Source organism: Anolis carolinensis, chromosome 6 (genome assembly GCF_035594765.1).
Source record: "Anolis carolinensis isolate JA03-04 chromosome 6, rAnoCar3.1.pri, whole genome shotgun sequence".
Taxonomy (NCBI): domain Eukaryota; kingdom Metazoa; phylum Chordata; class Lepidosauria; order Squamata; family Dactyloidae; genus Anolis; species Anolis carolinensis.
The window spans coordinates 87212086-87238454 of NC_085846.1; the positions used below are offsets into that span (position 1 = coordinate 87212086).

The window sequence follows — 26369 nt, forward strand, 5'->3', positions numbered from 1 at the left end:
GCTGCTTCACATTCCGCGCATGCGCACAGAGGCGAAGGGGGAAGCTGCGCGCGCATACTTTCCTCACAGTTCTGCGGGGAGTATTCAAGAGAATGCTGTGTTCCCTCTGAATGGACTATGTGATATTTTGAAAAGGCCAGGAGGGGAGAATATAGAATATACTCCCGCAGCAGTGGCCTGTGTGCATGTTTACTTGGAAACAACAGCCTTGACAGACTTAGGGAGTACAGTATCTACATTACAGAATGAATGCAGTTTGACAGCACTTGAACTGCCATGGCTCAGGGCTATGGATTCCTGGGAGTTGTAGTTTGGTGAGGGACCAGCACTCGGGGCAGGGCAGGCAGAAGGCCTTATAACTTTGCAACTTGCATGATGCCATGGCAGTTCAAGTAGGGGGGGGGGGGGTCAAACTGCAATATTTGGCAGAGAGTGACCTTGTACAACTACAACTCCCATGATTCTATAGCATCGAGTCATGGCAGTTATGGGGCAGGTGTCAAACTGCAGTGTTTGGCAGAGAAAGTTAAAGACCTTGTAAAACTACAACTCCCTATCATTACATAGCATTGAGCCATGGCAGTTAAAAGGGGGGCGGTGTCAAACTGCAGTGTTTGGCAGAGAAAATTAAAGCCCTTGTACAACTACAACTCCCATGAGTCTATAGCATTGAGTCATGTCAGTTAAGGGATGGGTGTCGAACTGCAGTATTTGGCTGAGAAAGTTAAAAGACCTTGTAAAACTACAACTCCCATCATTCCATAGCATTGCTCCATGACAGTTAAACTGGTGTCAAACCACATTATTTCTACAGCGGGTACTGTATATACCTGGTATCACTTCATTTATGGATATGCAAATACAGGTGTCCCAAAATCTGGGAAAAATATCTGGAATCCGAAACATTTTGATACCAAGCATTTCAGATTAAACTCAACCTGCAATATGTGTCTAATGACACATTAAAGATTGCGCAGAAGAGACTTGTAACATATCAAGATGAAAGAGATTTATTTTATTAGTTGAACAACCTGATGCATTTTGGACAGTGAGGGTGTGCACATTGTCTACTTGTTTGGACATTTTGGGGGTTTTTTTGGGGGGGGGGACACCTCTCTCTACACTGATTGCTGATGGTTCATAGTTTGGCAACAGTCCATGGACCACCACTTTGATTAGTATTGCTCTACAACAGTGATTCTCAACCTGTGGGTCCCCAGATATTTTGGCCTTCAATTCCCAGAAATCCTAACAGCTGGTAAACTGGCTGGGATTTTTGGAAGTTATAGGCCACAACACCTGGGGACCCACAGGTTGAGAACCACTGCTCTATGAGATGATGATGCTCTTGGTTGCAGAACTGTCTTGCTCCTGCCTTTGTGGTTGCTAGATGACCCCTTTTGTTTGTTCCTATCCATAGAATAGTGTCCAGTTCTGGCTGATGGATTTGTTTTGATTTATTTGTTGGGTGACCACTTCCTTGGGCCTCCTTTTATTTACTTTGTGGCCTTTGAAAAGTCTTGCTAAAAAGTGCAGAAATTGGCATGGACATTTCCAGCCATTTCCCCTGTAGCCTGACAAGCTGCAACAGGTCTGCAAGGGTCTTTCAAATATTCCTGGAGAAGATTTCCATGCAGCATATCTGGCTACCGAAAAATAGCTGAATGCACCCCCACCCCCCCACCCCCCACACACTTTTCTGCAGCATAGAAAAGTGTATTGCCTATAAGGTGGGTTGTGGGGGATTTTTGTCATTATGTGATCAGAACATAGTTCCAATATGTGCATTGACAAAAAAGTGAGTTGCATTAGCGTAAATTCAGTTTTTGCTGATGTAATTCAGTAATTCAGCCATCACATTTTTAATTCTTTTCTTTTGCAATTCCTAGATGACCTGTGTGAATAGTCTGATAGGTGCCTAAGTGGTACTCTTGTCCACCTCTGTTAGATCACTTGTGCAGCTTATGATGCTATAAAATTGCTTTGGGATGGGGGTTGTGACCTGGTTGTCATGCAGCCACGCATTCGAGTACAATAAGAAGAAAAGAAAGGACTTAGATATATGAAAAATAGTTGTGTTCACTTTCTTTCAGTATAGCATGTTAAAGTGAGCAATGTGAATGTTCAGTCAGAAGAGATTTCACAAGGATTGTCTTTGGAACCTGTTTAAAATATTATGGTTATGTGTATTAATTAAAGGTGTTTCTGAATACAGGAGTTCTTTTCTGTTCCAATTAAGTTTTGCCTTTGACAGAAAGGAATACTCGTTGGTAAATTCAGATGAAGCCCAGTTGCTACATTTAAAATATGGCATTTAAGAGTGAAAGGAACAAATACGTCTCTCTGAAATGCATATGCATGCATATATTCCCGGTTTTCATCATATGGAAAGCCTGCAAGTCTTCCTTAGAACCTCTAAGGCCCTTCTACACTGCCATATAATCCAAATTATAATTATCTAAGCAGATAATCCACATTATCTTCCTTGAGCTGGATTATGAGTCTACACTGCCATATAATCCAGTTCAAAGCAGATAATCTGGATTTTATATGACCGTGTAGAAGAGGCCTAAGAAGTGGATATTAACCACTGCATTTCCCCACAAAACCAAATAGGAATGACATTGACCATGCTGCATGTAGATGTGACTAACACATTTCATTTTCTTCTGTATGGCACAATATATTCATATGTGTTTATTGGCTTCCCAATTTGTCACCTCAACACCTCAATTTGTCACCCACTTTTTAATCATCTGTTTTTGGCCCCTGTGAATATCTTATTTCCATTCATGTTTTCTCGTTTTCAGGAAACCTTCCTTGACCCCATCCTGGGTGGGTTGTCTTCATTCTTTACAGATTCCAGAGGATTACTGTCCTGCTTTGAGCTTTGGCAGCACTTTATACTGTGTCATGCTAACAATTTAATTGGCCTCAATCTCTGGGTCTCATCATCAGTTTGTAACCATCTCAGCAAACACATGAAAAGAAACCCTCACCAATTGTGGTGTCATTCAAATGTTGTCCCATTGCAGATCTTCAATTCTTTCTCAATATTTTTGTAATGAAATTTTGCCCTAAACAGGAAACACCTGTTCCAACACCATGTTTTTAAAAGTGGCTTTAAGTGGGAAGATAACATATTCACTGCCTTAAAGAGTACTAGGTGACAGCATCTCCTAAAATGAAAGATGCCTGAAAAAAAATTAGCAGACAATTGGGAATTCCCATTACATGTGAAATTTAACATTTTTACCCTTCTATGCACGGAATTTAAAATGAAGTCGATTACCAATCAACTTAGAAATCATCTGGAAAGCCACACTTTAGAAATGTACAATAGTTGAAACCCACAATATGAGCTTGCATTGTATGATGGGCTCTGTCAGTAGCTGTTTTTTAAATGTGTAGAAACACTGATTATATTGCATGTGATGAAGTTCTTAGAAAAATAGACTCTACCAATATTGAAAAAAACAACAACCAGCAACCCTCCTCTACTTTATATAACTTCTTCTTTATTCGGTCAGTTGTTTCCGACTCTTCGTGACCTCATGGACCAGTTTGGGCCAGAGCTCCCTGTCGTCCGTCGCCGCCCCCAGTTCCTTCAAGCTCATGCCAGTAACTTCAAGGATACCGTCCCTCCACCTTGCCCTTGGTCGGCCTCTCTTCCTTTTTCCTTTCATTTTCTCCAGCATCATGATCTTTTCCAAACTTTCCTGTCTTCTCATGATGTGGCCAAAATATTTCAACTTTGCCTCCAATATCCTTCCCTCCAGTGAGCAGCCATTGGGCATTATTTCCTGGAGGATGGACTGGTTGGATCTTCTTGCGGTCCAAGGGACTCTCAGGATTTTCCTTCAGCACCAAAGTTCAAAAGCATCTATCTTCCTTCTCTCAGCCTTCCTTATGGTCCAGCTCTCACATCCATAGGTTACTATGGGGAATACCATTGCTTTGACTATGCGGACCTTCGTTGCCAATGTGATGTCTCTGCTTTTCACTATTTTGTCAATGTTGGCCATTGCTCTCCCAAGAAGTAAAGGTCTTCTAATTTCCTGGCTGCAGTCTGCATCTGCAGTGATCTTCGCGCCTAGAAATATAAAGTCTGTCACTGCCTCCATGCTTTCTCCTTCTATTTGCCAGTTGTCAATAGGTGTGGTTGCCATAATCTTGGTTTTCTTGATATTTAGCTGCAGCCCAGCTTTTGCACTTTCTTCTTTCACCTTGGTGATAAAGCTCCTTAGCTCCTCCTCACTTTCAGCCATCAGAGTGGTATCATCTGCATACCTAAGGTTGTTAATGTTTCTTCCAGCAATTTTAACTCCGGCCTTGGAATCGTCAAGCCCCGCACATCGCATGATGTGTTCTGCGTACAAGTTGAATAGGTAGGGTGAAAGTATACAGCCCTGCCGCACTCCTTTCCCAATCTTGAACCAGTCTGTTGTTCTATGATATGTTCTTACTGTGGCTGCTTGGTCTTTGTACAGATTTCTCAGGAGACAGACAAGGTGACTTGGTATCCCCATACCACCAAGAACTTTCCATAGTTTATTATGATCCACGCAGTCGAAGGCTTTAGAATAGTCAATAAAGCAGAAGTAGATGTTTCTCTGAAATTCCCTGGCTTCCTCCATTATCCAGAGGATTTTGGCGATTTGGTCTCTCGTTCCTCTGCCTTTTCTGAACCCAGCTTGTACATCTGGCAACTCTCGCTCTATTGCTGCAGTCTGCCTTGCAGGATCTTGAGCATTACCTTACTGGCATGGAAAATAAGTGCCACTGTACAGAAGTTTGAGCATTCTTTAGCATTTCCCTTTTTGGGTATGGGGATATAAATTTATTTTTTCCACTCTGATGGCCATTCTTGTGTTTTCCATATTTGCTGGCATATATAACTATATCTGCTATATTGCCTTAATTATAGAATTGCCATGCTATTTTCTGTCTTACTTTATATGAGTGAAGACAAGTGTGATAGACAAATATATTATAGCAGTGCTGCTCAAATTATTTTCCTTCTGCAAACCATTTTAACATAACTGAGAAGATAGCAGACCCCTTAATAATGCACTTTTAAGTCTACAAACTGAAGCACATAATTCATATTTTAATAACCTTGGTTTTGCCTTTCTAGTGTGGTGGATGTGCCATTTTTCTTAGCAAAGTTCTCTGAGGTTGGATGTAATGTTTGTCAGCTTTAGCCTCAGGTCAATTTCAATTTCAATCATTTTTCCCAGTGTAGAAAGCGGGTGGCAGTTGTCAGCCTTTCTGCAGACCACCCATAGTTTATAGATCATGCTTTGAGAAACTCTGTTAAGCAGAATAAGAAATAAATTATAAAATATTGTTTGGAAGAGAGTGGGATGTTCTCTATTTTGACCCTCTTTCCCAAGCTTAATTATCATGTCTTAATAGAAAACAGGAGTTCTCCACTTGGTTTCAATTAGGAAATAGTCTGAAAACATATACAGTTATGTATTAATCTTTTAAGCAAAATTAAAAACCGAGGCAATACTTCATTGTACATATTCCTCAAGTGATTTTTTTCAGTTTGTGTATTAGTAGGAAATTTCTGTATTAGAGATTTAGCTATTATATATGACCAGTCATCATTCATATGAGAACTTAAATATATTTTTTGCTGTCAGAGATTCCTGTTTAGCAGACTTCATTGCAGTCTTGATATATATCCTTTAAATTTCTTCAGTGCCAGAGATTCCTCTAATTGTAACCACTATAGATCAGAGTGAAATTCAACAGGTATAGTATTTCCCATTAAGTTGCATAACAGGAGAAGGGGGTACTAGTAAAATTTATTCTTGTCCCACAGCTTTCCTTATCCCTGTTCTGCACTTTCCCCCTATTCCCTGAAAAAACAAGTGTATCCCAAATCGTCATAACAGGAAACTATGTTCTTCCTCCATATGTAGCCATATTGGAAATTGACTTATCTTTTACTGATGGGTCTATGGACCATAGTAAATCTTGTTCAATCATATTTTATTGATTAGCCCATCGGCCGTATCAAAACATTTAGCACATAGACATTAATACAACATACAACCCGCGGTACAAAAGAAGCTAAAATAAACAAGCTGTTAAAAAGATCCCGTGCAGGATTCTGGCCGGGCTTTTTTTTTTTGGGGGGGGGGGGGGGGAATAAAGCTATAATGAAGTTTATTTGGCAAAAAGAGAAAAAAAAGAAAAAAAAGAAACCCAGAATTAAAGTAAAATACATGATTGATGAAAGACAGAGGGGAGGTCTAGCTACGCCTGATTTAAAACTATACTTTGAGGTGGCAGCACTATTGTGGGCCAAAGATTGGGCAAAACTTGAAAATAGCAAAATTTTTGAATCTGAAGGGAATAGACCTGAGATTATGGTGGCACTGTTATCTCTGGTATAAAAAAGGATAGAAAATAATTTTGTTTTATAAGGTCCTCAATTCTTAAGATATGGGAGAAATATAAAAAAGGTTATATGAAAAAGCACCATTATGGATATCACCATTAGAGGCCCCCCAAAGAAGAATAGGGTGGGAAAATTGGCTCAAATATAAAGATCTATTAATAATAAAAAATGGGAATTGGGCACTAAAAACACAACAGGAAATAAATAAATTAGATAAAAATATTTCCTGGTTTCAATATTATCGCATAAGGAGGGGTAGATTTTTCTAGTTGTAGGTAAGTTTCTAAAGAACATTTTGAATCTACAGCAACACAGATTGTAGTGGTGAATCATATGTGGTTCCAGAACTGGTCATTTCCAGAATTGGTGGTTCCAGAACTTGTTGGCTTGGCAGGAATAGGCCCAGTTTAACCTCTGTCATCCCACTCTCACAGCTGCTTGTAAAATGTTCTTGTTTCCCTTCCATCTTCTTCCTGGCTAAATTCAAGGTGCAAAATTAGTTTGTACTCAGTTAACTCAGCAGGAGGGAAAGAAGAAGAAGGACAGTCTTGTAGGGCTTTCTTAAACTCAGCACATACATTTCAGTGTTCCTGTGTTTAAAATGTTAGTCTTGTGCATTTCCCCCCATTAAAAACTTATTTTCCTTCTTGTTGCCTGGCCACATCTTTTTGACCACAGTGATGTGGCTCAGCCACATGTGTCATTGTTTTTAATCTGTGAAATGTTGGAGGGCATGTAAATGAAGTGTTGTGACTGAAGCCATTCTGTTGCATATAACAACCTATCATCACAATCCTATTTATTTCACTGTAATTCTCTATAGCTACATGGTTACAGGATTTTTGATGTAGCAAAAGTGTAGTTGTAAAATTATTGGAAGATACTTTTAAATGTAAATATATTTAATTACAATGAGAAAATCCTTTACATATTAGCAGAGTCCCAAGATATTTAGCAATATATATCATTGTTCTTGATATATTATAGAGTCAGCTGGATATCTGATATAATCGTGGTGGTATCACAAGAGAATGTTGAAAAAATGAAGTATATTATAAACAAATTTGGCCACAAGAAGACAACAGTGGTTGAAGGTGGAATGACTCGCCACAGATCTATCTTCAATGGATTGGATATATTTGTAAAGAGCAATAATTCTAGTCAACTCCTCAAGAAACCAGAAGTTATAATAATCCATGATGCTGTGAGGCCATTTGTTGAGGAGGACATTCTTTTTAAAGTAGTTATGGCTGCCAAAGAGCATGGGGTAAGTTCTGCAAAATCTAGCATTTGTAATGTTGTGGTAATAAGTGGTATGAGATAGCATTGTTGTAATTAATCTGAAATACGTATATATGAAAAAAAGCTGATAAATAATGTATGCTCAATATACTTAAGAAATTGTATCCACCTAGTTTATGTTCTGTCCTTTTTACTATCTGTGTTACCTTAGTAATACTAGCAATATCAGGTTATATCATCTAGAATATGAGATTTTGTATCTTCCCCATCTCAACCCCCCCCCCCTCCCCTCAAATCTGATCTCTTTTTTTTAATAGAGTTACACGCTGGGTCGTTGCAGAGAACGCCATAGGTGTAGCGTATCTGGATGTCAGTAAGGCCTTCAACAAGGTCCGCCATGGCAAACAAATTAGTCAAATGTGGAATAGGCAAAACTATGGTTAGGTGGATCTGTAATTGGTTAAGTGAACAAACCCAAAGGGTGTTCACCAATGCTGCTTCTTCATCCTGGAAAGAAGTGATGAATGCAGTGCCGCAGGGTTCTGTCCTGGGCCTGGTTCTGTTCAACATCTTTATTAATGACTTATTGATAAAGGTCTAGCAGACATGATCATCAAGTTTGCAGATGACACCAAACTGGGAGAGATAGCGAATACTCCAGAAGACAGGAGCAGATTTCAAAATGATCTTAACAGATCAGAGAGATGGGCCAAAACTAACAAAATGAAATTCAATAGGGATAAATGCAAGATACTCCATTTAGGCAGAAAAAATGAAATGCAAAGATACAGAATGGGGAGACGCCAGGCTCGACAGCAGTACATGTGAAAAAGATCTTTGAGTCCTCATGGACAACAAGTTAAAAACGAGCCAACAATATGATTCTCAAAAAGCCAATGGGATTTCGGCCTGCATAAATAGGAGTCTAGTGTCTAGATCCAGAGAAGTCATACTACCCCTCTATTCTGCCTTGGTCAGACCACACCTGGAATACTGTGTCCAGTTCTGGGCACTGCAATTGAAGGGAGATGTTGACAAGCTGGAATGTGTCCAGAGGAGGGCGACTAAAATTATCAAGGGTCTGGAGAACAAGCCCTATGAGGAGTGGCTTAAAGATCTGGGCTTGTTTTCTGCTGCCCTGGAGACTAGGACGCGGAGCAACGACTTTAAACTACAGGAAAGGAGATTCCTGTAGTTTAAAGCTGTTTAGCAGTGAACTCTCTGCCTCAGAGTGTGATGGAGGCTCCTTCTTTGGAGGCTTTTAAGCAGAGGCTGGATGGCCATCTGTCGGGTGTGCTTTGAATACGATTTTCCTGCTTCTTGGCAGGGGGTTGGACTGGATGGTCCATGAGGTCTCTTCCAACTCCATGATTCTGTGATTCAAACTCAAATACCTTTCAGGAGCATTGTGAATTATACTTCAAATGGTATTTGAAGGTCGGGATTAAGCTTTGACAGTTTTTCAAGAATGGATAAAAATGTAACTCAGTTTTGTAGGTTATTTTTATTTTTAACATTTTCCCCAAGTTATAGAGATTGGGTAAGTTCTGACACTTCATAATGATATGTATGTATATTTTCACCTACACTTAATCACTGGCCCACAAATCATGCATTATTGAAGCATCAAAGTTTATTAACAATAGACTTGGCCACCTCACTCCTAATTCTATGTCATTTATTCAAGGAATTAAATACAAGAGGTCTTAGAGGAAACCCACATCTACAACTTCTGTTATAAGAAATGATCATTTATTTTTAGTTCTCTGCTTCCTGCTTGTTAACCAGTTTTTAATCCATTGTACTATTTCTGTTACTAGTCTTTTATGAACAACCCTGCTGAGTTAACAATTTCCACTGAAATGTAGCAATAGGAAAAATAAAGTAAGAGATACATTTTGTTGAATTCTGCTTGATCTTCCGTAGTTTGTTTAGATCTTTGTCACCAGTATTTCTGAACAATGTATCACTTGGCCTAATATATCAATACTAGGTTTTACCGAGGGAGTGTTCTCTTCCCTTATATTTTATCACTAGCTGTGCCCGGCCACGCGTTGCTGTGGCGAAGTCTGGTGGTATGGGAAATAAAGTATTGAGGAATTGGTGGTAGTTAAGGTAAAGAGTAAACGTTTTCCCCTGACATTAAGTCCAGTCGTGTCCGACTTTGGGGGTTAGTGGTTATCTCTATTTGTAAGCTTGAAGAGCTGGCGTTGTCCGTAGACTCCTCCAAGGTCATGTGGTATGACTGCATGGAGTACCGTAACCTTTCCGCTGGAGTGGTACCTATTCATCTACTCTCATTTGAATGTTTTTGAACTTTAGGGTTGGGAGAAGTTGGGGCTAACAGTGGGGGCTCTGTCTGTTCCTCGAATTCAAACCTGCAACCTTTCGGTCCAGAAGTTTAGCAGCTCAGCGCTTTAACACGCTGCACCATCAGGGGTATTATTTTCGTAAGGTTGTGAATATACAATATTTTTGATTGTTTTTGTCTGTTGGAGGGAAGTATGAATGCTGCAATTAGGAAAAATGATTAGCATGTAATGACCTTGTAGCTTTAAAGCCTGGCTGTTTCCTCCCTGAGTGAATTTTTTGTTGGGAGGTGTTAGCTGGCCGTGATTGTTTCCTCTCTGGAATTTCCTTGTTTTCAGAGTGGTGTTGTGTGTGATATTTTATGTGCTTCTACTGTCTGTGACCCTCAGAAAACAGAGGATTTCCCAGACTTTGGCGATGGGAATACTTTGTTGGGAGGTGTTAGCTGGCCCTGATTGTTTCCTGTCTGGAATTCCCGTTTTCAGAGTGGTGTTGTTTATTTAGTGTTGTGATTGTAGAGATTATATTGTTGTGTATTACTGCACCACAGTAATTATTTCATCTTACAGTAGAATCTCAGTTATCCAACATTTGGTAATGCAATGTTCTGGATTATCCAATGTAGTCTGCGTTTTAGTAGTCAATTTTTGTGTATTCAGTGTTTTAAATTGTGATACTTTTTCTGTCAAATTTGTTGTATAACATGATGTTTTGGTGGTTAATTTGTATAATGATTCCCTAATTTGATGTTTAATTGGGATTTCCTGAATCCGTTCTTATTATCCAACATATTCAGTTATGCAATGTTGTGCTGGGATGTTTATGTTGGATAAGTGAGATTCTACTGTATATTTATAATTTTGCAAGGAAGGCGTTTGCGCCATCCCCCGGGCCCTGGAAAAGGGTAAATAAGAGAAGAGGAGAAGGCGCTCTGTACGTGCTCAGGGGCCAGGCGGGAGGCGTGGCGGGGTGAGGTCTGCCCTTCCCCTTTGCCCCTCAATCCCGGCCCTTCCCCTCCTACCGGAGGTGGCGCCGGTGTGGTGGTGGGTTGTAGGCCAGGCAAGAGCGGGCTCCAGTGGAGGCGCAGGCCTGGGGCGTCGCGGCTTCCTTCCTCCCCGCCTCCGCGCTTCCCGATGCCGGCCTCCATGTTCTTCCCGCGGAGGACAGGAGGAGGCCTGAGCAGCGGCGAGGAGGAGGAGGGGAACCGGGCCAGGAAGGCGGGCAACGTGGTGCTCGTCCGCCGCTGCAGGCCCGAGAGGAAGAGAAAGGGGTGGGAAAGGCTGCCCCTCCACACAGAGGGAGAGAGGCAGGACTCGCTTTCCCAGAAGTGCCTGGCGCGGCAATGACAGTGTTGGCGCCAAAAACCAGGAAGGTCCCGAGGGAGGGACCTTTTTGTTTTTCAGGCGAGAGGTGAGGGCAGGGAAGGGTCGGCTTAGGCCCTCCGGGAGTTTTGGAGTAGAACTCCCGATTCGAGGATGGGGAGCTCAGCCTCGTGAGGCGGAGATGTGCCTTCTCCTGCAGAGTCCCTGGCTTCGGCGGTGGAGGAGGTGCAAGAGAGGGAGGGAGGGGAACGGTTCTGTGTGTGTGTGCGCGCGCGGAAAGAGTTGGGAGGACTGTGTTTCTGCGCGTGCGCAGATTGCCTGTTGTGTTTTTTTGGTGTTGTGATTGTGTTTTTTGTTTGATTATGTTGTATCTTACTGGAGGCGGGGATGATGGATTGCGTTGCCAATTTTAGAGTTTGGGGGAGCTGTAGATTTGTTGTTTTGTCCATCGCCGTGATGCCATCACTCTTTTATATATATAGATTATGTACTAGGCCTGCTTAGTTAGTATTTGGTCACGGAAATTATCCGTAGTGTGAGATTGTGAGTGGTTTTTTAGTCGGAAAGATTCAGACATGTTCCTTTCCCTTATTGCTGTCCACTAATGTGAGAAATTAAATACTTGAACATGGCAGATTACATATACAGATAAAGAGAGGATCCTGATATATGTGTTAATTTTTTTCTGAAATAACTAAGAATTCAGGCTGAATAGCCTGATCTTGGAAATCTAGTTGGATTAGTCCCAGTTAGTACTTGGGTGGGAAACCACCAGTGAATCCCATGTACAGTTGGTTATATGTCAAAAGGAATGAACTGGGAAAAATATTTCTGAATATTCCTTGATTAAGAAAAACCTATAAAATTAATAGTTCACAGGCAATTTGAAGGCAAAGCTCCAGTCTTGTTTTCACCAGTGTTCAAATTTTGACACCAAGCAAAAATCCATAAACAGAAATACTAAAGCCATTTAGAGATGAAGAATGACTTTTTAAAAGTTCACAAACTAAAGCTTAAATTAAGGACATTAGGATATTGGTGACTGATGATGACACTGGGAGTTATTTTAAATGACTGTGGTGTGTATTTTAGAATAATGTTCTATATTCATACATTAGAATTCGCATTATCTATGCGTCATCTTGATTTTGGGTTCATCGAAAACTGACCATAACTTTGCTTATGATTGGTTCTACTAATAGAAAGATGTTATCTGAAAAAGAGCACTCCCACCATCCAACACAAACTGCAAAACAACCCCCCAAAAGCAAAGCAAGTTGGAAAGCTACATAAATGAGATACATTTTCAATGTAAAAATAATTATTTCCTTCTAAATCATGCATTTAGACTTCCTTCCTTTAAGAAAAAATTGGCTGAAACATCACATTAAATGCTATTTTAGCATTCAGGTTCTGCATACCACATAGATAGCATAATTATATGAAGTTTTAATGTTCTTAAAATGGCAATTGATCAAGTAGGATATTGCACTCCTTAATTCTTCTTGTCAGTAGAATAAATTACTTTATTACATTTACTAATCAGTTTGTTATTTGCCTGCAGGATTAGTATGTGCAGTTTATAGAATTACAAAATTATGCCTTAATAAATTAATAAAATGAAACAATCTTCTGATTGTGTTAGAATACAGCTTTGTAACCAATTAATTTCCATTTATGTTTTCAAGCAATTTATAATTAAAACTATGCATTTCTGGAAACCATATATTTTGTTGCCAATACAAGTTGTGGAAAGTAGTGGAAACAGAAAAAGGCAGCGTTCCAAAGCCCCTGGCAACTTTCTGTTGCCAACAATTTGAACAGTACCACAAAGAAAAGTGCTTGCAGCTTATTTCGTTTGAAAACATGAACTTGTCAGACTTGATTGAAAAATAGTATTGAGAAACTGAGTATATTTAATTGTGGCAAGGTTTGAATTGAATGTCTCATTCTCTGTGCAACATTTACTGATGTAAGTGGAACAGCAAAATCTGAAAACCTCCCACATTTTGAAGATTCAGAAAATCAGAATTTTCATGACTGTTCTTCAGAAGTACATCTTATCTTCTTGTTCCATAGTAAATGAAAAAAAGTCAGCATATTAGGATGGTTTTTCAAGCTCCGGACAAACATTTAGGCTGAAAATTTTACTATAATTTTTAAAGAATAAGAATCATTAAACTCAGTGAGACATACCCCTGAGTAGATTCATATGAACTTGCACCTTCAGTTTTTGAAATTCTGCTTATTGAATAAAATACATAGTATGACTGTATTATCACAGTTAGTTATTTTTCTAGGTTTTTCCAGGTTTTTACTTATTTAACCATATAATACAATATCATACCATATACAAGTTGCCTGAATTGCTAACTGTAATTTCTGCATTTTGAAGTTGAGTAAATATGGAAAGTATATTAAACTAAAACATTTTTGTTATTTGTAATACAGGCAGTCCCCAAGTTACGAAGAGGACCTTATCGCATTAATGTCGGGATTTGCCATACATCATGTCCCACATTGCCTGACCTAACTGGATCTCCATCCCATCGGGGGAACTGTCTACTGCCCTACGTCCCCCCATTGTTGCAAATGCAACACGGGAAGCTTCCTGTGTTGATACAGTGGCAACATACTCTGCTTCCTTTCCCCTTTCACTATGGAGCCCTACTGGAAGTAGATGTATGTTGTATAATGGGCTCCATGGCGAAAGGGGAGAGAAACCAATGTACAGCGGGCAAATAAGTTTGTATGATGAGGTTGGAAGATAGCTTCTGTGGGTTTGTTCGTAAAGTGAATTTGTATGTAAGTCGGAACATAATCCCAGCCATAATGCCATATGTTAGCTTTGGATAGTGTAGGGAAGGGTTGACACCCTTGTGGCATTTGTTTTGCTGTCTCTGCTCCTGTTCAGAAGATTTCACCTTGCTTTCTGTCCCTGTGATAATTGGATTTTGAAAAATTTGGCTTGTTGTCGAAACAAGGATCAATGATATACCTTCAATGGAGATACTTTTTCTCCACGATAACTCTTTCAGGGGTAGATTTCTCTCACTTCCCGTTGTCTCACCCCTGTTCTTAACTATAAATCATTCTTAAATCAGATGTTTGTAACTTGGGGTTACAAACTGAGCAAGTTTGAGTAAGTTACTTCCAATTAAAAAATCATTCTAGTCCACCTTTTAGTCCTAAGATAACCAAAGCTCACAAGGTAATTTTGAATTCAGGACTAAATCAAAAATTAATAGAGCAATAATTGCTGTGAAGATTGATATCCTTGCATATAAATCAGAAGCCAGTGCAATTAATAGAAGACTATACAATATGATAATCAAAATACATACTAGAAAGCATTATGGCTACAGCAGTTTACACCAGCTCCAGTTGCTATCCAAGCACAGTAGAGTTTAAAGTACATGGCAGTGATCTTATCTAATTGGGACATGGAGTTTGTTTACACTGGCTTTATACAGTGTGCAGGGAATTCCAATCCTTAACACAGGCTAAATTGGTTTACTCTTGCGTTACTCTTGGCCATCTGTCAGGGGTGCTTTGATTGTGATTTTCCTGCTTCTTGCCAGGGGGTTGGACTGGATGGCCCATCTCTTCCAACTCTATGATTCTATGGGAAGTTGGGGAATGTACTGGACTTTCATTGAAACTTCAGAGCAGCCTCACATTTCAGGCAGAGTATGGACAGCACAGCCATTTTTTTAAAAGAATGCTGACAGTTCCAAGGAGAATCATACATTGATGCTCTTTTGTCTGTATTGAACTACAAAACACAATTGAGTACATGGAAAATGGTTCTTTAGGTGGCTTCTAGAAGAACATACGATATGTGTGGCTGATTATCCTGAGAAGGAAGATTTCTTGTTGTACAATGTATTTCTGAAAAACTGCTTGATGGTTTTTCCCCTCCCCTGGAGCCATGTGTCCTGGTTCCAGGGAACATTTTTCATGAAATTAATGCATGTCATATAATTGAGAATGCAAATCTGTAGCTTCAGTGATAAACAGTCTTAAGTCCTTCACCTTTGTTCTGATTCCCTCTTCGTCTCCAAGTTATTGTTAAATGAGCTGCTGTGCTTGCACATACATGCAAAAGCTAGCTATAGTAAACCTAGCAAAAAAGGAGAGCAAACTATTTTGGTTTCTCTGTTACCTGTAAGTAAAACCCACATAACTTTATGTGATGCTGATAACTTCAACAAGATGTTTGGCATAGCTAGTATTATAGACCTCTTTAAAATCTTTGGGATCTTTTGTTGCCTCTTCAAAGCTCACAATTCTTACACAGCCTGCTTCTTGAATTTGGGCTGTTCATTGTTTGAATTTCAAGTATTCTTTCAGCCTTCTAGTAATGTTTTTTGTATCCCCTTGACTTCCTTTGCCATTGGGAAGGAAGCTAGCAAATGGCAGTCAGAGAAGGTCTGGTATTGCGTTTAGATCCGATCCCTGGCTTACTTCAAATGTTAGATATTTCATTTCAATTGAAATATTGTTCCCCCTAAGGCAGTCTAGAGGACTTATCCAATGGTGAATAACTCATGGGACACCATATACCTTTCAATTCTAAAATTATGACTGTCCAAAATTAGGCTGCTGGAAAACAGGTTATTATGTGGTATTGCTTTTACATTGTTATCAGTCCTGTATATATAAAAAATCTTGTATTTTGTACACCACAAGAACACTAATTCATTGTAAGAATTATCATCCTTTACAAGTTTGAAGTTCCTATATGTTTCTTTTAAAAAGGTAATGAAACCATTCCAAATAGAGTGTATGAACTGGAACCTATTTTTATTTCTCACTTTCACCTTTTAACAAGTTATGAATCATCGGTAGCAGGTAGTATTTACAGAGACTTGTCTTTCCGAAGCTCGTTATAGCAGAAACACCTTCTTTGTGTGATCCAGGATTTGGTTGGTATATAAGATATGAGCAGTAATGTGCTGTAGTAGTTTGAGTGTTGAACTGTGACTCTTTAGAGAAAAGCCACTACAGTATGTGGCCTTGGGCAAATCACATTAGAAAGTCACTATGTGGCCTTGGGCAAGTCACATTATCTCACCCTCAGAGGAAGGAAAATACACACTTTACTATAATATGTAAGGAGCTGTTTTCTTAGCTTAATTTTGGTGCCTCCGATAAGCAGGGGAAGCTAAATAAACCAAAAATGAAAATTCTTGTATTTTCTGTTGAAAACAGCAATCCAGGAGCCCCGATTTGCATGACATATTATTCATTTGATCCCCAGTTAGTATAACTTCCCATTTATAAGAGGAACCATTGGGAGCTAAAGGGTTGCATGAACCTTGTGAATAATAAGTTAGGATTTCTCTGAGTATTGACCTGTCATTTCATATGAACTCACCAAGTGTATGAATTAAGGTTAATATTTACTGATGAAATTGACTTAATATTCAGCATGGTGTTAAGTTACTAATATTGGTTCACATTTGATTTAACTTTCTGATAATATATTCATTTTACATTTAGGGATAAACATATTAAAACTTCCTTCCTGGTGTTTTGCTTCAAACAGGTTGTATAACTATCCTTCTCCAGCTGGGTAAACAACCAATAGGATATGTGGTAACTGACCCTCTTCTGATTTAAAATTATGTTAAATGCCCTTTTCAGTGATTTATGACATCATTTCCCATTTTCAAAGATTAGAAAGGTTCAGTAGTTCATTCCCAGAACTGTAAATTAATGAATCTTAAGCTGCATGTTTTTACTGCCATTAAAAACCACTCCAGTGAATACCCTGAACTGTTCATAGTCTTAATCCAATAATATAGACTATTGGACAACTGCTTTCTATTAGATGAGGCAAAAAAGGAAAATGGGAGCAGTCTTAATACTAAATATTTGGGGATCAAAACAAAGTAAATTCTCTGATTTCATAGAATCATAGAATCATAGAGTTGGAAGAGGCCGCATGGGCCATCCAGTCCAGGGTTGAGAACCACTGTTGTAGTGGACTGTTCACACAGTAGTCCCTGCTAACATTGATCATTAGTATTTCAGAATGTCATCTGTATATAAATGGTGATAAATCTGTTATGCAATATTAGGGGTGAAAAAAAATGAAGCAACTTCTGCTTAAATATGCTCTTTGCCCTTTGGAATCCCATGTGTTTTGGACAGTATGTGATATGTGCCAGATTCTACATACAATGAACATTTGATGACTTATGGGAATGTAAGGAAAGCTTTGACCATGGACTAAATCATACAGGAGATATAAGAGAGGAAAATGTATAAATGTTGGTTCTTCAAATTCTTGCAAAGTAATCTTCAGATTTTCTGGTTGTTAAATTAAAGGAATACCTCTAAACAACGTTTAATTAATAGCTTAATACAACATTGGCTTAATGTTCAAAAATACAAAACCTTTTTAAAAAATTTATTTTAGAAATAGTTGAAATATTTTAATCTCATAATTGCTGGTGGTGGGTTTATCTTTGAAGGTGGTATTCCTTAAACTTAGAGTAAGTATTTTTTTTAAGACAGTTCTGCCAACAGAACTGGTAATTATAGTTTGGCTGAAGCTTTTTGATTACTAGAGATATAATTGGTGGGAATGCAGATGTCTGAATAGTAGTACGTGTTCCTACCTGTTGGACACATAAATACACGGATAATTCTACTTTTAGTTCAGGAAATGTATGTGGTTATGAATAGTGAATAATAGAAGTTCTTTCAGTGGAGCAAAGTAATACATTTTGGTGCAACAATATATGAAAATAAATTGATTAAATATGATGACAAAACATTAGTCATATACCTCTACAGAGCAATATAGCTATACAGTGTTATGCCTGCTGGGCAGGGAGAGGATCTCTTCTAAGAGATTGTCTTTGGAGAGCTGGAAAATAATGGCAAGTTCTTATTTCAGTGTAGCATCACTATTATCCTTTCTACTGGGAAAGCGAGAGGTTAAAAAGTAAGGCGAATGGAGACTAGCAAGAGAATGGCTGAATTGAAATAATGACCCTTTTCAGGATATGACTGTGTCTCCTGTCATCATGTAATTAAATTCCTGAAAAGAAGAATGTGTTAAAAATCTCAGTTGAAGCCAGTGGTTGCCCCCTTTCTGTTTTTCCTTTCTCTTAAAAATGGGATGGGAAAGTAAGATGGGCAATTATTCCAATGTTATGCATATTTTCCAGGGAGTAAATTCAGTTGAACTTAGGGTCCATCAACACAGGCCAAATGAGTAAGTTTGGGCGTGAATGGACTTTGAAATCCACATGATGCACAGGAGTTGTTTGTCTTAATATGGGAAAAATGTTGCGCTACCTTGTCCTCCATTGAAAAAGTTGTGGGATATTCCTGAGTTTCCCTGAAGTTTATCCACATTTTGGGCCACTGTAAATAGTTGTTCTTCTGTCTGCATCATCAACCACTTTCCCTGGGCTTAGGCAGCCTGCGGACAGGGGTTGGCTCTCCCAGTGGAAGGGGCAACAGTGAGGCCTTTGTGGTGTCTACCAGGCACAAAAATGATGGCACTTGGAGCAATAGTAGTTGGAGCAATGAGGCGATAGGAAAAGGGGGGAAAGGATGGAGTGAATTCTCTTTTCCACTCTCCCCTCTTTTGCACTGTTTCATCACTTTGGCTACCATCAATACTGCCACGTCATTATTTCCATACCTGGTGGCCACTGCAAAGCCAAAAACGATAGAGGCAAAGTAAGAGTTGCATTCCAGTGGCACCAAATTAGTTCTAGTGACATTAGGTCATGTTGACGCCATCCAGACACCAGGCCAATTTTGGGTCTTGCAATGCGGACACTTTTCAGCCCTCAAGTAGCCTGATGGCAATCCATATGGACCATGGTAACACTGATCCAAAGTACCCCATTGGGGATCAATGTCATCATTTGTGGCCTGTGTACACGCCCCCTTAAAACAAAAATCTAGAAAAGAAAACTTAACCAAGCAAATTTCCTACAGATACTCTGAGAAAGACCCTCCTTACAAATATGGGTTGAATTTGGCTTGGGAGGATAGCCTCAATGAACTAAGTCATTTGGAAAATATTATCCCAGATAACTACTTTTCACTGTTCTTTTAAATATCATCTCAGCTATGGAGCTAAAGGTTTGAGCTTCAAAGAAAGAGCTTGGTTTAGTGAAGCACTTAGATTAATATTTCCTGTAATATAATCTAGTGTAATTTATTCCCAGTCCATATTTCAAACAAACAAAATAATGTACAATATTCAGTTTTTCCATCTTTCTCACAGGGTAGGGCTTTGCCCTCTCATATTAAAATCCTTATAAAGTGTGATAGACATGTCTTAGCATTTTTTCACAAATATTAAAGGTGCTTGTGTTTATATGAATATTAATTAGGAAAAAACAATGTTCATTTTTACAAATTTTATTACATACTGCATATATCTAATCATTCATGATTTGGATGTAATATTCAGCTTTTACCTGAATACTGGTAATTTGAAATATTTGAAGATTTCATGAGATAGCAGAACTCACTGGACAAGACAATAATGCTGAGAAAGTGTAAGGCAGTACAAAAAAAAAAAGACCACATGATAGATGGAGTAATTCAATCAAGGAATACATAGGGGCAATTTTGGAAGACCTAAGCAGGACCGTTGATGACCAGAGTTCATGGAGGTCTCTCATTCAGAACTTAAAATTGATTTGACAGTAAATAACAACAAACAGCACATTTGGAACAGGATGTGCAGTGTATTACATTGGGAGTTCAATTTTTCTGTCTGGGTCAGACCAACGTTATATGTGAAAGTCAAAAGCTTTAATTTGTTTGGACTTGTTCTTTAAGCAGAGATTAACTAAGGTAAACATGTAAATCTGTGTTTAAATAACTTTTTTGTTATTCCCTAGGCAGCAGGAGCCATCCGTCCTCTTGTCTCCACTGTTATTGCTTCCTCTGCAGACGGATGTTTAGACCATTCACTAGATCGTGCCAAATACAGAGCAAGTGAAATGCCTCAGGCCTTCTTATTTGATATAATTCATCAAGCATATCAACAGGTAAGAATTCCAGAATTTCAACTCTCCCCCCCCCCAAAAAAAAATACCCCACCCTGTTACTGTTTTCCCTTTCAGTGAACTCTGTAAGGCAACTGACTTGTCATGTATTACTTTACTATATAAGTTAGCATATTTCCATTATAACCTTTTTATTCTCACCCATTAGTGTTTTATAGAATTATTTGCTCTTATATGTGCTGCTAAATTATAAAATTTCCAGACAAATAATGTTCAGGATGGAGAGGTTGATCCATTATGTTGTGACTGCGCCTTCGGGGATTATGGTTGATGGTGATGGAATTCGAAGAGGAAGAAAAAACCCTCGTGATGAGGGTTCACTGGAGGAGTTGCACAGGAAGCGACTTAGAGAGCTATATGGGGGATCGTCTGAGGAAGATTCAGATGGGGAGATGGATGCTGAGGAACAGGTGGTGGCTGGGGAAGCGGGCACTGAATGGGCACAGCCACCGGAGATGTCTGGGGATTTGGGGTCTATGGATACTTCTGAACCTGGGGTTTCTTCCGGAGCTGATCCCAATTGGGATGCTTGGAGAAGGGAGGATGGTTCTTTAAGTGTTCATGGGGCTAAGTGTGGGCAGGATGATTGGGACTCCGACGAATTGCTAGGTACTCCAGATCCACGAGCTCTAGCTGTGTGGAGTTCAGACTCTGAGTAGATTTGGGACACCTGGTGTTTGGGTGTGAGTGTTTGGTCACCCAGGAGGAAGGGGAATAAAATGGGAATGTTTGGCCACTGCACTTTGCGTGTGGCAAGGTGTTGCTGAGGCGCCATTGGGATCTTTGTGCTTTCGTGAAGACTGGACTTGGACTGTGATTCGGATCTGCTGATACCATCTTTGTGCCTTTTTGTGGACCTGGTTTGGATGACTGCACCCTCTTCGGACTCTGGATTGGTATTTGACCTGGCTTCTGCCTTCGCCCGCTGACTGACTACTTCTCCCGGCTTCTGACTACTGGTTTGTCTTTCGGAATTTCTGCTGCCTCCTGACCTGACCTTGGATTCTTCTGACGACGGCTATTCATCATCCCTTTGAGGCTCTCGGCTTAGCTGCACCGTGGAAGCAGTTTTACTGCTTTTCTAGTTTGTTTATTTTCCAGCAATTAACTCTATTTGTTTTCCAAAGCTGAATTGAAGCGTTATTTAGTTTTTTATTGAATGCCAGCATGGGAAATTAGCGTGGCTCGTTTTTGAGTTACTATTGTCCAATCTACTCTCGAAACACTGATAAGTGAAGTGTTTCAAGGATATTTCCTGTGTTTATGTTATTTTTTGGCTTATCTTCGGAATAAACTCTGTTTTGTAACTGGCGTCTGACTCTTGACACATTATATATACTGTAGATCTTACATTAGTTTCTCCTAACTTTGGTGGCTTCAGGATCAGTGCTTCTTAAGCTGTCTGATGTGTGAGACCAGCCATTAATTTTTTACAGAAAATGCCAGGGACCATCATGGTATTTGTGCTCATTGGCCACTATTGTTTCTTTCTTTTCTGGAAAAGCTTAGCTACTCACAACCAATGTCTAAGAGAATTACATCAGTCAAAGAACTGATCTAAAAGCTCAGTCAATTGGGGATTGTGCTGGTACTGGATAGGCAAATGCTTGTATTGCTCTACTAGTATTAGTCTAGCCTGAGAATTGTCTAAGTCTTACTTTTTAATGACATAAAAACAATTGCTATTCCAAAATACAGTAGAACCATTGAGTCAAGGTAAGGCAGATTTTGGCCTACCTTGATGTTTATATTGTGTCAGATGCTTATGTCTTCTATTCAAGAAAGCTTTTAACAGTTAAAAACAAGAAATACAGTTTGGCTATAAAACAAAAATAGTATCCTAAAACTGAAAAATAATTAAAATGAAATAACCATAGAAACAGTATCTACCTACACCTCCTTTCACCCCAGAACTTGTATTTCTCCTCCTCCTTTTCTTTTTTCTTTTAGTTGCAGGAGAGACTTTGATACCCAGGCTCCTATTTGTAGATGTTATAGTTTTAATGACTTATTTCATACCTGCAGCTGTGGGGAATACACAAGAATGGTAGAAAAGTGTAATTTCTATTGTCCTTTCTATTGGTCCTCCTTGCTTAACAGCGGCTTCCTTTTTGAGGGGAACAAAATTGAATAGTTGTAGAACCTCATTGGGATAGATAGTTCTGATTGTTCAGTATCGTAATGACAGAATTCAAGAACACAGAAAAAACAAAATAGAACGTTTATGTGGAAAAGCCTTAAAAGAAGTTATTGTACATTCAAATATAATCAACATGCATCTCTTTTAAAAAGAGAAGTTTCTCCAATTATTCTAATCAAGGAAAAGTTTGTCCCCTTCTCTCAGCTTATGAATAACATTTTGCCAAGTTTGCTATGCTTTAAGTGGTCACTTATTTTAACTATGTGGACAACAATTTTGAAATGTCTCATGGCAGGGGTTCACTGCCAGATTTCAAATTATGGGAGAAAATACAAGTCATCCCCCCTCACCCCTTTAGCTTGTTTATCCGCTAAAAAAGCATCCACAATGTGAAAAAAGAACAAATTTATCGTGAAAGAATGAACAAATTTAAGAGAAGTGAATATTGTTTAGCTTGTATGCTTTCAAGTTGTTTCTGACATATGGCAGCAATGAGGTGACCCTATCATAGGTTTTCTTGGTCTAAGTCACGATTCAAACCCTGGTCTCCAAAGTCGTAATCGAACAATCAAACCACTACAACAAATTGGCTCTCATATTTTAAAAATGTTTTTAAGTATCCCCCCCCCCCCCCGCCCCATTTAAGTATGGAATATGCTAGCCTGGCATTGGAAGGGGAAGAAGCAGGTTCAGAAATTGTTTGGACTCTTCAGAGTAATGATAGCTCATCTGTTTCCAATTTTCCATTACTGCATGGCAAACCCCATCCCACAAAGCATAAGCAGGAAGACTAAATCATCTGCCCAGTTCACTGTGTTTCAGCAACACAGAATCTAAACACGTCTTATGTAGTTTTGGTTAATAATTTTGATGGGATTTTACTTCAGTAATGTTTTAATTTGTTCAAAATCTGCAGCAAGATTGGTGGTGTTATGATTGAGCCTCATGGCTCTGTTACTGACAGACGTGGGCGTAAGACTCCTCGAGAGTCAGATACTCTCGAGGAGCGAGAGAGAAAAAGACTGCGAGACATATTTGCAGCACCATCTGACGAGGAGTCTTTCGAAGGGTTTACGGAGAGAATGGAGGAGGGGCTGGTTAGCTCAGAGGAGGATGAGATGGATTGGACTCGGGTAAGGGAGGAAGTGGGTGCCACTGGCCATGATGGGACAGAAGATGAATGGGGACCTTCAGGATTAGACCCATGGTTTAGCTGGAGGGATGGGACGGGATCCACAGCTGGAGATGCTGTTGGGCGTAGTCAGAGGTGTTCCAGCTCTGACGAGGAAAGTGATGAGGAAACGCCCGGGTTAAGGAGGACAGCTGACAGTGATGAAGATTTGTAACTGGCATAAAATGGGGCTTGGGAGCAATTGCAAATTGCGTTGGGCAAGGTAATCTGGGCAAACGCTTGGGATCCGTGTGTGTGTGGGACGCTTCCCTGAAGACTTGTGTGCTTTCCTGTGCTGTGACGTAAGTTGATTGGAATCCAGGGTCAGACGGCGGGAGGGATTGTGTGGGCATTTGTTTGTGCAAACCTGTGCTTACTCTTATTAGCTTGACCTTCCGTCGTCTTCTTGACGGACGCCATCTCCTGCTTTGAGAACTCGGACTGAACTGACCACGGCTTGTCTTCCCCCCCTTCTTGGACTTGGAAAAACTACAAACGTCTGCTTCTGGCTTTGATCTACGGAACGGAACTGGTCTACTCAACTGCTACAATCCTTGGCTGATTTACTCGTGTTGGAGATCCTGTCTGCTGTGTGTGTGGGGGAGCGACGCAAGTTACTCTAAGCACAGTGTTGGCAGCAGAGAGGAATCTGCTGCCAATTAGTTGCATTCTTTGTATCTTTTGTTCCTTGGCTTTCGTTTCGTTTATACCCAGGCTGAAGCAAGCAGTTTGTTTTTACCCGGATTAAACTCCGGTTTAATCCGGTTTATCTTTTGAACATTTTACTTTTGCCCCTTTTTGCTCCTAAAGGCAAAAACTGCCTGGCCCTTGTGTTTTACAGGCATTTTTGAGTTCTGTAATCTAATAAACTCTGTTACTTTGAATCTTGTGGCGTTCTGTCCTTGACAGATTGCCCAACGCCCATAAAAAGTTTATTGCAGCAATAAACCCGTCAGGAAGACGATGGATGAGTTAAGGGCCAAAGTAGACCAATTGCAAACGGCTTTTACCGTTAGCCAAACAGCTCAGGCTGTGAAAGGACATGTTTTGACTCCTGAACGCTTTGACGGAACCAGGTGCAAGTTGCCAACCTTTTTGGCACAAGTGGAGCTTTATTTTTCTCAGCTCAGTGCTCATGCTTTTCCTACGGACACTAGCAAGGTGGCCTTTATTTTGAGTTTGTTGACCGGTCCCGCAGGACAATGGGCCACTAATTTAATTTTGGGAAATGACCCAGTCAAGGACAATTTGAATAATTTCAAAAAGTTGTTAACTGATACTTTTGGGGATCCTCTCCGCACGGAGAACGCTGGGTGGGCTCTGTATCGGTTGAAACAGGGAAAGGGGACTGTTTTGGATTACTTAAATAAGTTTAACCTGTATCGCCACCAGCTGGATTGGGGGGAAAATGCATTCATGCTTTTATTTACTGCCGGGTTAAGTGATATGCTCCAGGATGAATTAGCACGCTTGGAGCCGGCTGAAAGCTGGGACGCCTTAGTAGCTAAGGTGCTGCGTTTAGACGCAAGGTTCGAGGCTCGTAAACACTCAAAAGCAATGTGTGCGCCACCCATGCATGTAACCAGGGCACCTGTGGTGATGGGGGAAGAGCCCATGGAGCTTGGGGTCTTTAAAAAACTGTCTACAGAGGAAAAGAGCCGTAGGAGGCAGCTGGGCTTGTGTTTGTACTGTGGGAATGCTGGGCATTTTGCCAAAAATTGTAATGTGAAACCTTCCCAGCTTTCGGGAAAAGGCCAGCCCTAGTGCGACGTGAGTCCAACGCACTAGGGCTCCTCAAGCAGTCAACTGAGGGGAGGAAGCATGTTTTCGTACCCATTACATTATCTGTTGGGGGAAGGGAACTTGTTTCTACTTTGGCACTGCTGGACTCAGGGGCTACGGTCTCCTATGTAGATATTGAGTTTGCTAAGAAGCATGGCATTCCTAGAGTGCGCAAGGCATGCGACGTGTGGGTGGAAGGAGCAGATGGGAGACTGCTGGAGACTGGGGTGGTTAACCATGAAACCTCAGCAGTAACGTGGGAGGTGCAGGGAGTAACGGGAACGTTTGTGTGGGATATTACGAGCTTGCCTAGATATGATGTGATCCTGGGGATGGATTGGCTAGCTGTAGTAAACCCACAAGTAGATTGGGCAACACGTAAAGTGATCTTAAAGAGGCAGGACTGTTGCACTCTAAATGTTACTCATTCTGATATGGAGGGAGTGCCTGCTGAGTATGGGGAGTTCTCTGATGTATTTTGTAAAAGAGAAGCGGACAAATTACCACCGCACAGGCCATATGATTGCGCCATCAAGTTGGCAGAAGGTGCGAAACTGCCAGCAGGGAGGCTGTATGCCTTGACTGTACCGGAAAGGCAAGCTTTGCGGGAGTTTCTAGATGAAAATTTAGCCAAGGGGTTTATTCGCCCATCTAGTTCTCCAACTGCGGCACCAGTATTCTTTGTAGCCAAAAAGACTGGGGAACTTAGGCTGGTCTGTGACTATCGGATCCTAAACAAATACACCATTCGGGATAGGTACCCGCTCCCTTTAATCTCGGAACTGTTATCAAGGGTGCAAGGGGCTAAGGTCTTTACCAAGCTTGACCTGCGGGGGGCCTATAACTTAATCCGTATACGGGAAGGGGATGAATGGAAGACGGCATTTAACACGTGTTTCGGATGCCACGAGTTCCGAGTCATGCCTTTTGGGCT

The 26369-nt window shown here is 40.2% G+C and overlaps 1 protein-coding gene across 2 annotated transcripts in view; it reads left to right on the plus strand.

Annotated features, from left to right (window-relative positions):
* The window catches only part of crppa (CDP-L-ribitol pyrophosphorylase A), a 62563-nt gene that overhangs the window by 388 nt on the left and 35806 nt on the right, over nt 1-26369 (plus strand). For both annotated transcript variants that reach the window (XM_062983841.1, XM_008112615.3), the window contains exons 2-3: nt 7403-7682; nt 20175-20324. In XM_062983841.1, the coding sequence (XP_062839911.1) occupies nt 7403-7682; nt 20175-20324 (430 nt within the window). The remainder of the gene's footprint in view (nt 1-7402; nt 7683-20174; nt 20325-26369) is intronic.